This window comes from Eptesicus fuscus, chromosome 1 (genome assembly GCF_027574615.1).
Source record: "Eptesicus fuscus isolate TK198812 chromosome 1, DD_ASM_mEF_20220401, whole genome shotgun sequence".
Classification (NCBI taxonomy): domain Eukaryota; kingdom Metazoa; phylum Chordata; class Mammalia; order Chiroptera; family Vespertilionidae; genus Eptesicus; species Eptesicus fuscus.
This window is the reverse complement of record NC_072473.1, coordinates 103,407,809-103,421,115: the sequence shown is the minus strand read 5'-3', so window position 1 is coordinate 103,421,115 and position 13,307 is coordinate 103,407,809. Positions and strand designations below refer to the sequence as shown.

The window sequence follows — 13,307 nt, the reverse complement described above, 5'->3', positions numbered from 1 at the left end:
ATTCTAAGTATATTTCTCATACACTATCTCATTCCATCTTTAAAATAAGCTTGTGAGATAAATATAAATATCTCTATTGTAGAGAAGCTTAGAAAGATTATTTGCCCAAAATCTCACAGCAAATAAGTAGAAGAACTTAGATATGAACCCAAATGTCTAAAATCCATGTTTTTAACCATGTAACTACTTTTACACAGAAGATAGTTCATTGTAAAGTAGAAATTATACTCCAAATTACATTAGCAATATTAAATCCAGATGGAATGTTGCTGTCATCCTAAAGGATTTTGGTACAGTTTGGAGTTTACTTCTCATTACATCATTATATACATTCACAGTAGAAAAAATAGGAGATACAAATAAAAACTATACATCTTCTATAAGCCAACCACTCAGATTCCTTTTGGTGTCTATTTTTTTAGGATTTATTCTAAGCATTTATTTTTGTAGATGGATATATATTTATGTAGATACATATATAGATTACATGCATTTCTTTTGCTAATTACAGTTTTATGCCTGTATATACGTATTTTATATATGCACACATCTGTATATGTACATATGTAAAATACAAATTATGTTTGTAGAACTCAGTGAGCAGACTCTCATCATGGTATACAAAAACCTTTCACACCCACAGGCACAAAAATCACCTTTTCTCCTGTCATCCCCTAGTCCATCCCTAGTGCACACACTAAAAATGGTGGTAGGGAAGATTATTTAATGGCATAGAAAAACATTCTAACACATTAAGAGAATAGAGCACAGTGTGTACTGCATGATCCCACACATACAGTTAAAAGATTATTATTCTTGTATATGAGTGTATTATAAAAGTCAGAGAATAAAAGACTGGGAGGAAAATCTCAAAAAGTTAACCTGGGAGTGGAACTCTTGGGTGATCTTTCATTTTTTATGCTTTTACAATTTTCATAATTGTCCTCAGTAAACATTCATTATTTTGTAATATGAAAAAAATCAATACAATGAAACATAAGCAATATAAAAACACACAAATAAATTCAAAATAGCTTGATCTTTCTGCTCAAGATGTAGCCTATGATTTTGAACTGTTAACACCAAATTAGCGTTGACCAGAAGGCAGAAGAACCAAAAGCTCTTGTGTTGGCCAAGCCCTGACTTCTAGGCTTTGATTGGAACCTGCCTTCCTTGTCTGACTTTTAGACTTCGGGCAGGTATGTCAAGTGTATGCAGAGCAAGGACTACAGGATGGCAAGGTTGGGGCGGGAGCACTTCCTCTGGCTACCACCATCTTAGCGCCACAGTCTAGATGTGAGTGCGGACCTCTCCCCCTGCCCCTGCAGCGCCCCCCCCTTCCTTCGCCCTGCACCACTGACTCCAGCCAAGGCTCACTTTGCAGCGTCCCCAGGTGAGAGGGTCCGGCAGTGGCACCCCTGGCAAGTGGTTAAAGCCTCCACTGCCCGCCATCATAGCCACCGCAACCGCCTGCAAGGGAGCTTTGTCACTACCCAGTGCCCAGAGGCTTTTCATCAAGTTTCACCTTTGGTGAGACAACTTTTCCGTGTTTCTTTTTTAGGCAGGTGCCACATCAGGAGGCTAAGGAGCACAGAGGTTTGTAATAAACCTGCCTACCAGACACTCAGCGACTGAAGGAGGCTGGTTAACCAGACTAGTCAGCCAGCTTTACCCTTACTGCAGGGTTTTTCAGCTGGTCAGGAAACAAATGCTCCCAGAAATGAGAGCAGCTAGGAGCGCCTGGCCCAGTTTCCAGGGGAATGGTTCACATTGTTCCCAGGGCTCTGAAAATCACTTGCAAATCCAAGAGCTCTTGGAAGTCTTCATGTTCAGTAAACCCCCCAAGGGGAGAGGCATGCATACACATAGAGAATCAAAGTCAAAATAAGCAGGTAAATTCACAATACTTCAAAGTCATGGTTGAAAGAAGATTCTGAAAATATCTACAGGCATATTCAAGAACTACACTCAGCCTTCCTTCTTTGGGCTGTTTACTTCTACTTTTAACAGCAATATAAATATTTAAGAACTCAATCTATTTACTAGCCCCCAGGTCAAGAAGAGTAGAAAAGCTACTTACATCATTTGGAGGGCTTTTTGAGAAATGGATTTCACATTTGTTATTAAACTTACCTGTCACCATTCAAGAGACCCATCACTGTTAATTACAGCTGTTAAACATAGGTTTTGCAGCACAGAGAAACTACATGATTCCTAACTTTGAGAACTATAATTAATATGCTCGTTCAAAGTGTGTGTCTCTGTTAACAAGATATATTTTGGGAAATATTATCTAACTGAAGGCAGCATAAATAGTGTAAAATATAAAGCTCACACTTTTTTCCACTTAAAGTGAGTTATATAATAAGTAATGAAAGGATTTTTCCGTAGATGGGGGTAGGTTCTTTTGCTGAAGTTAGTACAGCCATTAAAGGAGAAAATCTAGACATTGAGAACCCTCCAATGATCCCAGCATACCCTAAGGAACCACTTTTGGTTAAAGAAAATTACTGACATCTGTTGACAAGAAAAGGAGAGAGGGAGAACAGGGTAGGTTGAGAGAGATAGAGAAGGGAAATGAGACATGATTCTGATGAGAGGCAGTCTCAAAACATATGCCATGTAATGGGAAAAAAATAAACAATTGGGAATTTTACCCAGCAGTGAAATAAGAGGAAGTGTAATCTTGAGAACAGGTGAAACAAGCTCCTAGACACAGTTCTGGAAGAAAGAACTATTAACTTCAAACTGACAGATGCTTAAATCTTAAAAGTCACAGTCATGACCAAGTGAGGGACAATGTACATTGGAAAGAAGAAAGTCAATGTCCAATGCCAAAGAGGAAGGAAAGGGCACCCATAAGGTAGGACTGGGTTTCTTTCATCTCTTCACACTCGGGCCCAGCATAGTACCTGGTATGCAAAAGTCACCCAAGAAATGCTGAGAGACCTGTTCAGCTGCACCAAGACTACAGCCCTGGAACAATCATACATTCAAAGGTACACTCTTCCTAATCATGTTCCCATTGGTAAACGGGAAGTAATTTTGTGTTAGTGCAAACCTAGATAAGAAAAGAACCAACTGTGTTGCCTAGGGAGGCAGTATAACAAAGTGCTTAAGAAATGGATTTGAAGTCAGTGAAAGCTGGCTCAAACACTCACTCTACCAGCTTGCTACCCAAGTGATTTCTGGCTGGACTCAACCTCTGAGATTCAGTTTTTGCATCTGTCAAATGAGAATAATAATAGTATGTATATCTATCCTCTGGAGATTGTTATGAAGATTTCATAAGATATTTCATATGAAATACCTGACATGTAGTCAGTGCTCAGAAAAACTATTTTAAGGAACCCAACCGAAATTACTTTCCCAACCTATCTAGGTATCAGAAAGTCAACTATTGACATTAATTCCTTGGTGTTAAAGCTCTGCCTCTGGCAATCCTTAGTTGAAATGTAAATATCCCCAGGCATGTCAAATTAATTCACAGTGAGTCACTGACAAAGCCTTTCTCTATCATACAACTTCTGGTAGGACAACAAACTGGAAATGAACATAGCATAGGACCAAATGAGTTTTGATATGTGTATGGTACATACATTACACAATTATTTATTGGCTACTGCAATGCCAAGCACTGTGCTAGTAATTTGCAACCCACCAGCTGTGTGACCTCATACAAACTATATAATCTATATAAGCTTCAACTTCTTCATCTCTAAAGTCCCTAAATATTAACCACTACTTCATTTGGCTATCATGAGCATTAAATAAGATATATGTAAAAGTAATGCCTAGTAAATAGTAAATGCCCAAAAATTTAGAAGCTACTATAACAATGACTATAATAACTGTGATCATTATTGTTATTGTTACCAAATTAATAAAGCATATTCCTGCTTAAAGGAATTTCCTACCTGACTAGATTATTCAAAAAAAATTCTTATGGACCTGCTTAGTATAAGTCCCTGTTGAGGGTCCTAATATGGGGCAGGTGAGGGTCTTCAAACAAACCAGAAGACAAGGAGAAGAGGTGTCAACTAGGGAAGGAAATAAGATGAAATGAGAGGTTGCTATGTGTCAAAAACAAACAGTGCATACTGCATGATTCCATTTATATTAATTTCACTAAGAGGCTAATATATGACAGAAATAAAAATAGTAGTTTCTTTGAAGGAGAAATTACATGAAAGGGACATGAGAGAATTTTCTAGGGTGATGAAAATATCTGTATCTTGATTTTAGTGCTAATTACATGGGTATAAACATTTGTTCATAATCGAGATGTACACTTAAGATTTGGGCATGTTACTATGTATAATTGCAATTGCAAAAAAAGGAAATGGGTTTATAGTATTTTTTAAATTAACTCCTTTCTAATTTGACCTCTGACCAGGCTTGCCTTTCACCAAAATCTTTTTTTTTTTTTTTCTTTCATCCCAGGCCCTACTGACAGGATCAAGAACAAAGGATAGACAAATATACCTGAAAATGCCTTTGGTCCTAAGAGTAATTGTCCAAACCAAATCTGAGGTCTCTGCAGAAAACTGACAGCAGGCAGGACAAGCAAGCGACCTAGATCAGCCCAGCCCTAGATCAGCACCCCCTAGAATGTCAACCCAAACCTTACACCAGCAGAAGCCAGAAGTTAAAATGAATCAGCAAGAACACCTACTAACCTCTGCCCTTTGCCTGTAGGGAAGGTCATCAGCCAGTAACACTAATACCATTTCCATTTGAAAATCTATGCTAAAAGTCATTTCAAAGGGCAGAGGCAAGAGTAGGGTATGCAGACTGTTCTACAGTAATAACATACAGTAATTGTAATCTAGGCTTTATGTTTCTCACAAACCAAGATCCTTAATAAAACAGTCCTTCACATTTTCATTGTGCCCCAAGAATCAAAAACTTTTCTCTTTCCTAATATAAAGCCCACATTTTCAGGGTCAATGCCCTGGAAAACACCACTTTAGAGAAAAATAAATGGCCATCCAATTGAAGGAGAAATTGGACCTGCTGGCTGGAATGGTGGTCATAATGATTACTTGCTGTATACTATTTCACTTTCTTTGGGAAATTAGTGCATTTACCCAGAAATCCACACCCCTAAGAAATGTTTCCTCAAGATATGGCATTCATGCCCTGGCTGGTGTGACTCAGTTAATTGGAACATCATCCAGTATACTGAAAGTTGCAGGTTTGATTCCACATCAAGGCACATACTTGGGTTGTGGGTTTGATCCCCAGTCAGGGTGCATATGGGAGATAACTGATAGATGCTTCTCTATTACATACATGTTTTTCTTTTTCTCTCTCTCTCACTTCCTTCCTTTCTCTCTAAAATCAATTTTAACAAGTTATGGCATTCATCAAAGTGATATAAAGTCACATTTAAAAATGTAAGAAATATGATTCAAGTGAGTTTGTAGAATTGATGTGTCACAAATAGATAAGCTAAATATTGAGTTATGAAGACTGACTAAAATGAACCACATTACACAGGACAATGAGCCTGAAATCTAGTCCTTAGTCTGTGCTGAAAAAATCTCAGTGCTGACATGTCTTCTGGTTAGGGAAACGTAAATCAGTGATGCAGACAATGATTTATTCAGAGGTTTGTCTTCTTCACTGATTGCTAAAACCATATTATGTGCCTAATCTTCACATTTCAAATATTATATTAAACTTAGCAAAGTAATGGACATGTAATATCCCCTCCACCTGCTGTACTTTAATTCATGTGTTTTTTTTTCTTTTTGAGTTGTTTAATCTTGGCATTTATTTCTTATTTCTTTCAAATTTCTCAACTCCAAATATAAAATTCATAATAAAAGGCACTAGAAATCCTTTTTACTGTATATATTTGAAGAGCTGCAACTCATTCTGGTTGTTATGTGTTGATTGTAATTCCCAGAATGAGGAATTGATTTGAACATAACACAGTACAGCTGCAAAGAGACCTGGAATGTTAACAGTTTCATCTCCTTAGTACTGCCTCACAAAGCAGGCCTCCAGCTTACCACCCAAACCCTGATTCCAATTCTCTACCCAGTTCTGATCCTGTTCTCAAGGCCATCATACATTTCCCTGTCTTAAGCATGAACCTCAACCCTTTCCTTCACCCCACAGCTCATTTACTGCTTCTCACTCAGGCCTCAACACAACATCCATTCACAACACAGCATCCATTCCCACCCCAACCTCACCTATATCTCCATCTTGAGAATGCATCCTAATCCCTTTTCATGATTTGAAAGGGACTTAGAGGAAGCAGTACTAAGTAAGGTAGAGGATACAGTACCCCTAACCTATGTCCCAACTTGCTCTCCCTTTTCACTTCAGCCTCTGGATAAAGAAGCTGCACACCACTAGAAATAATAATGAAGAAGATTTGGGGGCACTGTGCACACATCTTATGTACCTATCCCCAAGAACACACTTAACATTTCTGATTAGAAATCTCCCTGGCCACACCTCTCACCAAGACTGCAATCACCGTCTTCAGCTCAGAAGAAAATATGGGGCTTATAAAATCCCATAAAAACACTGGTCCTTGATGATTTATTCACAAGGTGAAAAAACAAGTTCCTGCATGAGTAATGGGTAAATTATGATTGTTAGGTTTTAATGAGAGGTCACCAACGTCATGATTTCTTATGGTTAAAATACCTCTAAACACCTGCTTTACCAGCCCCAAGCCTGAGAAAGCCACTTGCTTGGTGCTATTACAGTAACCCCCAAGACCAAGATGATTTTTTGGAATGGCATTCAATGTTCAAGTAGTGATATGCTGACCACATGACCTGTCCTTCTTAGGTATGGTTAGAGAGGCCATTAGAAAAGGCCAGGAAGTGAGCAGAAAATGAGCTGTGCCCATAAATTCATGTGGCAACAGCTGTGCAAGTGCCTGAGTTCTTGGTCTATGCCAGGAATTGCCCTGCACTTCCCAGCAGCCAGCAAGCATAAGCCAGCATGATGCTGGTATCAGCAGTCCCACCTTAGAGAAACCACATTCCTCCTCACCTAAAAAGGCGCATAAATATGATACCTCTTTGGCTAAGCACAAGGGAAAGGATTATCAAAAAAACACACCCAACTCTGAACAGGTAGGTACATACTAACCAAACAATAGTTTTGAAATCTATAATTGTCTAGCAATTTTACTCAATCCAGAAATTATTTGGTTTTATCCGTAGCAATTACACATTTCCTGAATGCCACAGGAAAACAGTTGCAGTAAACCAGGCCCAGCCTTAACTGAGTGCTTTTCCAACAAAGAACTGCTGAAAAGATCTAATATGATAGGTAGAGAAGTGTGAGTCAAAGCTAAGCGAATATATCAGCTTGAACAAACAAATCTTATGCTTTGTTCTTCCCTGAAATGGAAATAGGTCCTCTTGTGCAGAAGCTGAGTACCCCAAAGTATATACATATCTACCAATTCCAATGTTTATGCAATCTCTAGGCCCTGACCTGGTAGCCCAGTTGGTTAGAGCATCCTCCAGATATTCCAAGTTTACAGATCTGATCCTTGGTCAGGGCACATACAAGAATCAATCAAGAATGCATAAATAAGTGGAATAACAAATCAAGTAGATGTTTCTCTCTAAAATCAATTTAAGAAGTTTATGCAACTCATAAATAGATACACAAAAGATGATTTGATGTACAAGGACTTATTATAACAGTTTCAAAAATCAAGATGCCTTCCACCCTGCCAAAGAGGGTAGTCTATCTTGGCTGGCTACATAATTGAAAAGGTTATCCAAAATATTGTTGTCCATCATTAGTCTTAACCTCCATGGAGTTAAAGAAAACATCATTTAAAAAGACAATTGGCAATTTATATGCTCTGAAGGCATATTTCACTAAGCAGCATAAATTAATTTACTGATTACCTTCTACCTTTGCTTTTAAAATTTTAGAAACACTGTACTGTATGATAATCATCTATGTAGTTATGATAGACTGTTGGCATGAACCCCAAATGACAGGGTAGGAGGCTGAATTTAAACAAGCAGTAGGATCTTGAAAACAGATTATGAAATTCATTCAAACTGTTACTAAATTATTTGACTTGATTCAATCATTTGTCACACCATTGTTCAAAATTACATATGTGGATATTTTAAGTATCTATTAAAAGCTCAATCCTATATGTTGTGAAGTGTGCTCATGAGTCTCCTAGTTTAAATTTTTAAATTACATATATATATATATATATATATATGAAATTTATAAATAATCAAACCTCTTCATGAATATGGTCAATAAATTTTACTGATTAAAAATATCAGTAGACATGGCATCTTTCATCTCTAACATAAAAAGTTATGTTTAAAATTTAATCAATAAGACCTTTAACATAGTTGAAAGGGGGAAATACTAATGACCATTAGGCATTCATTATTTTGAAAATGCTCTAAATTAAACAACCAACTGAAAGGTAGAAAAAGGACTCCTGCTTTTGGCCGCCAAAAGATTCCCATCTCCTCAGGAAAGTAAACTTCTTAAAAGTTACCTTGTAAAAATACTTTAATTTTATTCTAATTGCAACCATAATTCCAAATGCTAATTACATAATTCCTACAAAGAGATACTCTGTTTCAAATGTGGTGAGTCAACATAAGAAAATGTTATGACATACGCCTAGTAAAATTTTCATTATTTGAGCTACAGAAACTTGCTGAAATGTTTATAGGCTTAATCATTTCTGGACAATTGCAAATTATATTCCTACAATAGCAATTCACTTTCTGTGAATGAATTTAGTTTTAAGATCATCCCAAAGGCAGCTTTAAATAAAGCTTTGTTAGCCACCTGATGGAAATCGGGAACCAAAGTTCCAGAAACAAACTTCAAATACTCCCAGATTCATAAGGGGAATCACTTGCCTAGATCTTCTATTGTATTTACCTTTCTGGGCCCTCGGTGGAAAAACAAAACATTTTAAAAACCCTGAAGTTATGATTAAGATACACTACGATTAGGAAAGCTCTGGAAATGTGTAGCAGTTCTACTTTCCAAGTGATTGTTTCAATTAACCTGTGAGCCTCAAATAGCCAGTGGGTATGAGAGGGTTCCAGGGGTTGGTAGCAACACTGATCCTTAGAACCACATATCTAAAACCCATCACAAACTTCCCTAGCCTATAGACAATGCTTTGCCTAGTTGGAAGATAACCGCTCCTTTTAGAAAGAAACATGGATAAAGGCCCGGAGCTGAAGACTGACAACTTTCCGCGGGGGAGGGCTGAGGCTGCCCTAGAATCTCCCGGAAAGAAAGCTGAGAGATGGGGAGAGGCAAGAAGGAGATGAGAAAAAGGAACAGGAAAAAGAGTGGGAGGGAAGGGGGCACCAGGGCTGAGAGGAATGGGGGCCCCTGAAGGAAAGCTACCCCCCTCCCACCCAGTTGCATCTCCACTTTGGTAGCATGAACTCGCGTGGGTCGCTGAGGCTCGGGCCGATCCAGCCCACTCCAGGATCTGCTCTGTGGACACTTGCACCTAAGGCACCTGCCTTTCCCCCCAACTGGTCTACCACACCTGCCTCTGTGTGATGCTGTCTCCAGTTTGCTGCCAGAACTAAGCCGGGTCCTCAGCAAGGCAATGGCTAGAACCGTCCTATGGGGGCCAGCGGCGACACCCCTTCCTTTTCCTGAATTCTCCCCAGCTTGAGTCCTGCTCCTCTGCGCCTCCCCAGCCCTCCTATGTGAGGCCCCAGGCGGAGACGGGCGCGCACACACCGGGGACCAGCAGCCAGGCACCCAAGGCCAGGTGGCTGAACCCCAGAGAGCAGAGGGAGGAGACTCTCTCCTCAGCTGAGGCCCGCTCCCACTGAGCATTAGTGGCAAAGGGGACAACAGCCTTTGTTCTCCCAGGGATTGGTGAGGCTGCACTGCTTAGGCGCAGAGCGGGCGGCGCCTGGGCACCAGCAATGCTCACTTTTGCATGCGGCATGGAGAAGGTTACAAGCTCCTGTCTTCTGGGGAAGGGCCAGAGAGTTAGGGAGTAGGGGTTGTGAGGAGGAAAGGGGTGTGTTTGGGAGTAGGGGGGTAGGGTTTTGCGTCTTGGCCGGGCTCTTTGTTTGCATTGGGGGCGGGGAGAGGGGAGTTGAAGGTGGATCCAAGCTTGCGTTCTGACAGTGGGGCAGATTCCTGAGTATGTCACTATGTTGCACCCTCGCAACACACATACACACACATGCACTCGCACATACAGGCGGACAGCGGGTAGCAGGCAGCGCTGTGCCTGGCTCTCCGGGTTGCAGCAGCTTTGGCTGCCCGCAGCGCCACCACCGTGCGTCCAGAGGGGGAGTAGAAGAGGCTAGAGGCATTCGCAGGGCGACAGTTCCGCGAGAAAGGAGGGAAAGTGGTGCAAACCCAGGTCCCCCAAACACACACACACACACACAGCGGCCCTCGTTTCCCCTTTCTTGCCCGGGTTCACAGAGGTCATGGGCAGCTTACACTCCTGGAAAGAGGCCAGGAGTCGCGGAAGGGCGGAGCGCACTCGACTTGAGGGGAGCAAGGGAAACGAAGGGAAAGAAAACAGGCGAACTCGGCGGGCGGGCTTACCCTTAGAAGCATCTTTCTCTTCTTTGGGCTTGGTCACCTTTCCACTCATAGATCCCAGCTTGCTTGACACGGTTCGCCCAGGAGATGGAAGTCCTCGCCGAGCGGGCTGGACTTGGGAGAGTGTTTAGGCGGCAAGTCGCGACCGCGAGCTCCCCTCGGTGTGGCTCGGGGAGGGATCTGCTTTCCCCCGCCGTTGCCGCCGCCGTCGCCACAGCCTGTGAGGGAGTGGGAGGAAAGGAAAGGGGTGAAGGAGGAACCAATGCCCCGGCCACCGCCGCTGCCACTGCCGCCTGGAGCCCCAGCAGCGGGCCGCAGGAGGAGCCGCTCGCCTGGCTCAAGAAGTGGAGAGACAAAGCGGCGCGGCGCTCCTTCCGCGCTCTCGCTCGCGGCCTCCAAACTGCCCGCCCGCCTGCCCAGAGAGGCACTCGCAATCCTTGGTTCTACCGCCAGCCTCCCGGGCTCCACGCGGGCCGCTCTCCTGTCAGGCGCGGGCCTCGCGGGGAGTTGCCTGGGTGGGCTGCCCCGCGCGCCGGCGGGTTGCTTTCCTCCCACCCCCGCTCCCCGCTTCCAAGCCGCTGAGAGCCGCCAACTCAAACAAAATAGAATCCCAAAGAAGGTTTAAAAAATCAAAACAAAGACAAAAATATTCATTTAAAAATAACAAGCCTCTCAGAAAGGGAAATGTTTGAACGTGTGATGAGCAACGTGTGAGCCTGTTACACCGCATAGCCGCGCAGCTTCTCCCCGCGGAGAACCTAGAGGGGAGGGTTGCGTCTTTCTGTTGAATCAATTCTCAGGATCATATTATTTTGCCAAAAGGGGGGCCCGAGTTGCTCGGGCAGAAGAACAGGAACCAATGGCCCTTACCTGCTCTCTCTCTCCCTACACCCACACCCCCTCAGAGCTCGCCCGCTCCCTTGCTCCCGCTCCTCTTCAGAAGAACTCTCGGGTCCGGAGCCGCGACTCAACACCAGGAGTCTTCTAAAGCCAAGGCAAGGTGTGGGCACGCGGGGGGCGGGGGCGGGGGGCGTGGGCCGGCGTGGGCGGGGCGGCACTCAGCCGCCCGCCAGCTGTAGTGAAAGGAGAGCTCGGCGGGGGCGCGCGGACGTCAGCAGCGGTTGTCAAAACCCCAGCTAGCCCAGTGGAGACTGGGCCAGCCTGTTGGCTAGATGTACTCTGGCCCCTCCCGGGCATGCAGGGCCCACGGGCGCTTCGGGAGCGAACTCGTACTGTTGGCCACGGAGATCCAGCCTGGCGCCTCCCCTTACCCCCGCCCCCGTCCCCGCCCCTGTTACCCACTTTGCTCCCAGCGCCTCAGGTCCTCACAGGGCTCTCCTGGCCCTTGCTGGTCGCCACCTACACTTTGGGAACTCCGTTGTTGGCCACCGCCTGCAGTGAGCTGTGGAATCTCAGTCCCAGAGTCAGCAACTCCTCGCCTCCATAGGCCAGCTGCCCGAGTTGAGATAGCCGGGCTCTCTGTGGGAAGGGCGCGCTAGGTGTCACTAGGGCACAGAGTGAAACTGACAAGAGCGGCTGCCACCTCCTACCCCTACCCCCACATAAAGGCCCCTCCTCTTAGGGCTGGACGCTCTGGTTGGCAAACTGGGAGTAAAGAGTGCCCACTCCCCAGGATGGCCAACCCCAGGCAAATGGAGCGAGGTGTGGCTGGGGCTAATGCTGGGATAAGTACATGTCGCCTGGGACAGGTTAGTGTGAAAACATAGGTTAGGTCCCAGAATATTCGAACTAAAAGGAAAACTGCTCAGAAATTGTACAAGAGGGGGCAGACTGAGGAGAAAGAACCAAGGAAATTGAAGGAGGAACAGGGTAGCCCTGAGGCGTCCTGGGAAACCCCTTTGTGTGGTGGCCTTTTCTGAAGCCTGATGCTCATCTGAGGGGACTGTGCTGGTCGCTAACAGGACTCAGAGCCATCCATTAATCAGACCATAGGCTCCAGACTGACAGTGGAGACTCTGCATCCACTCCCATGAAGAAAATCCGTTTCTCCTTGTCCCACCCAACCCCACCCGCTCCTTAATTCAGTTTTGTTAATGGTATTAAACCAGACGGAGAAATTATACAGATGGATTAGTCCTACTGAATCCCAGGCGGTAACCCAATTACAACAGCCTGCTGTGGCTTTCAAGACCAGAAGAGTGAGCTGCCCTTGCAGCCAGCTTTGGTCTAAAGGTCGGCAGCCCTCTAATTTCAATTTGCAGCTACAGTCCTAGGTCTGGGAGGAACTCCAGGCCTGTTTTTCTTGTAAATGATATCTAATAATCTGAAGGTTGATGACACAATGTGATTATCCAATCCAATGTTAGACCATTAATTAATGTCAGTACTCCGGGAAAAAAATAATTCCTCTTCAAATGACTGGAATTCAAAGGGAATGGAGAGTTGGATGGTTTTAGAGGAAAGGTAGAGGGGAAGAAAATAAAGTTCTTAGATAGTTTACACCCAATAATAGTTACCATGGATTTAGTGCCTACCCTGTGCCAAGCAGCATGCTAAATACTTTACATCATTATCTTATTTCATCTTCACAACAGACTAGGTCGGCAAACTGCGGCTCGAGAGCCACATGTGGCTCTTCGGCCCCTTGAGTGTGGCTCTTCCACAAAATACCACGTACCCTAATTAAGTTAATAACAATGTACCTACCTATATAGTTTAAGTTTAAAAAATTTGGCTCTCAAAAGAAATTTCAATCGTTGTACTGTTGATATTTG

General features: G+C 43.5%; 1 protein-coding gene across 1 annotated transcript in view; it reads right to left on the bottom strand.

Moving 5' to 3' along the window:
• The window catches only part of FGF13 (fibroblast growth factor 13), a 665,129-nt gene extending 654,457 nt beyond the window's left edge, over nucleotides 1-10,672 (bottom strand). The window contains exon 1 of the mRNA XM_054727791.1: nucleotides 10,576-10,672. Within this exon, the coding sequence (XP_054583766.1) occupies nucleotides 10,576-10,624 (49 nt within the window). The 5' untranslated portion in view covers nucleotides 10,625-10,672. The remainder of the gene's footprint in view (nucleotides 1-10,575) is intronic.
• Between the last annotated feature and the right edge of the window lie 2,635 nt (nucleotides 10,673-13,307).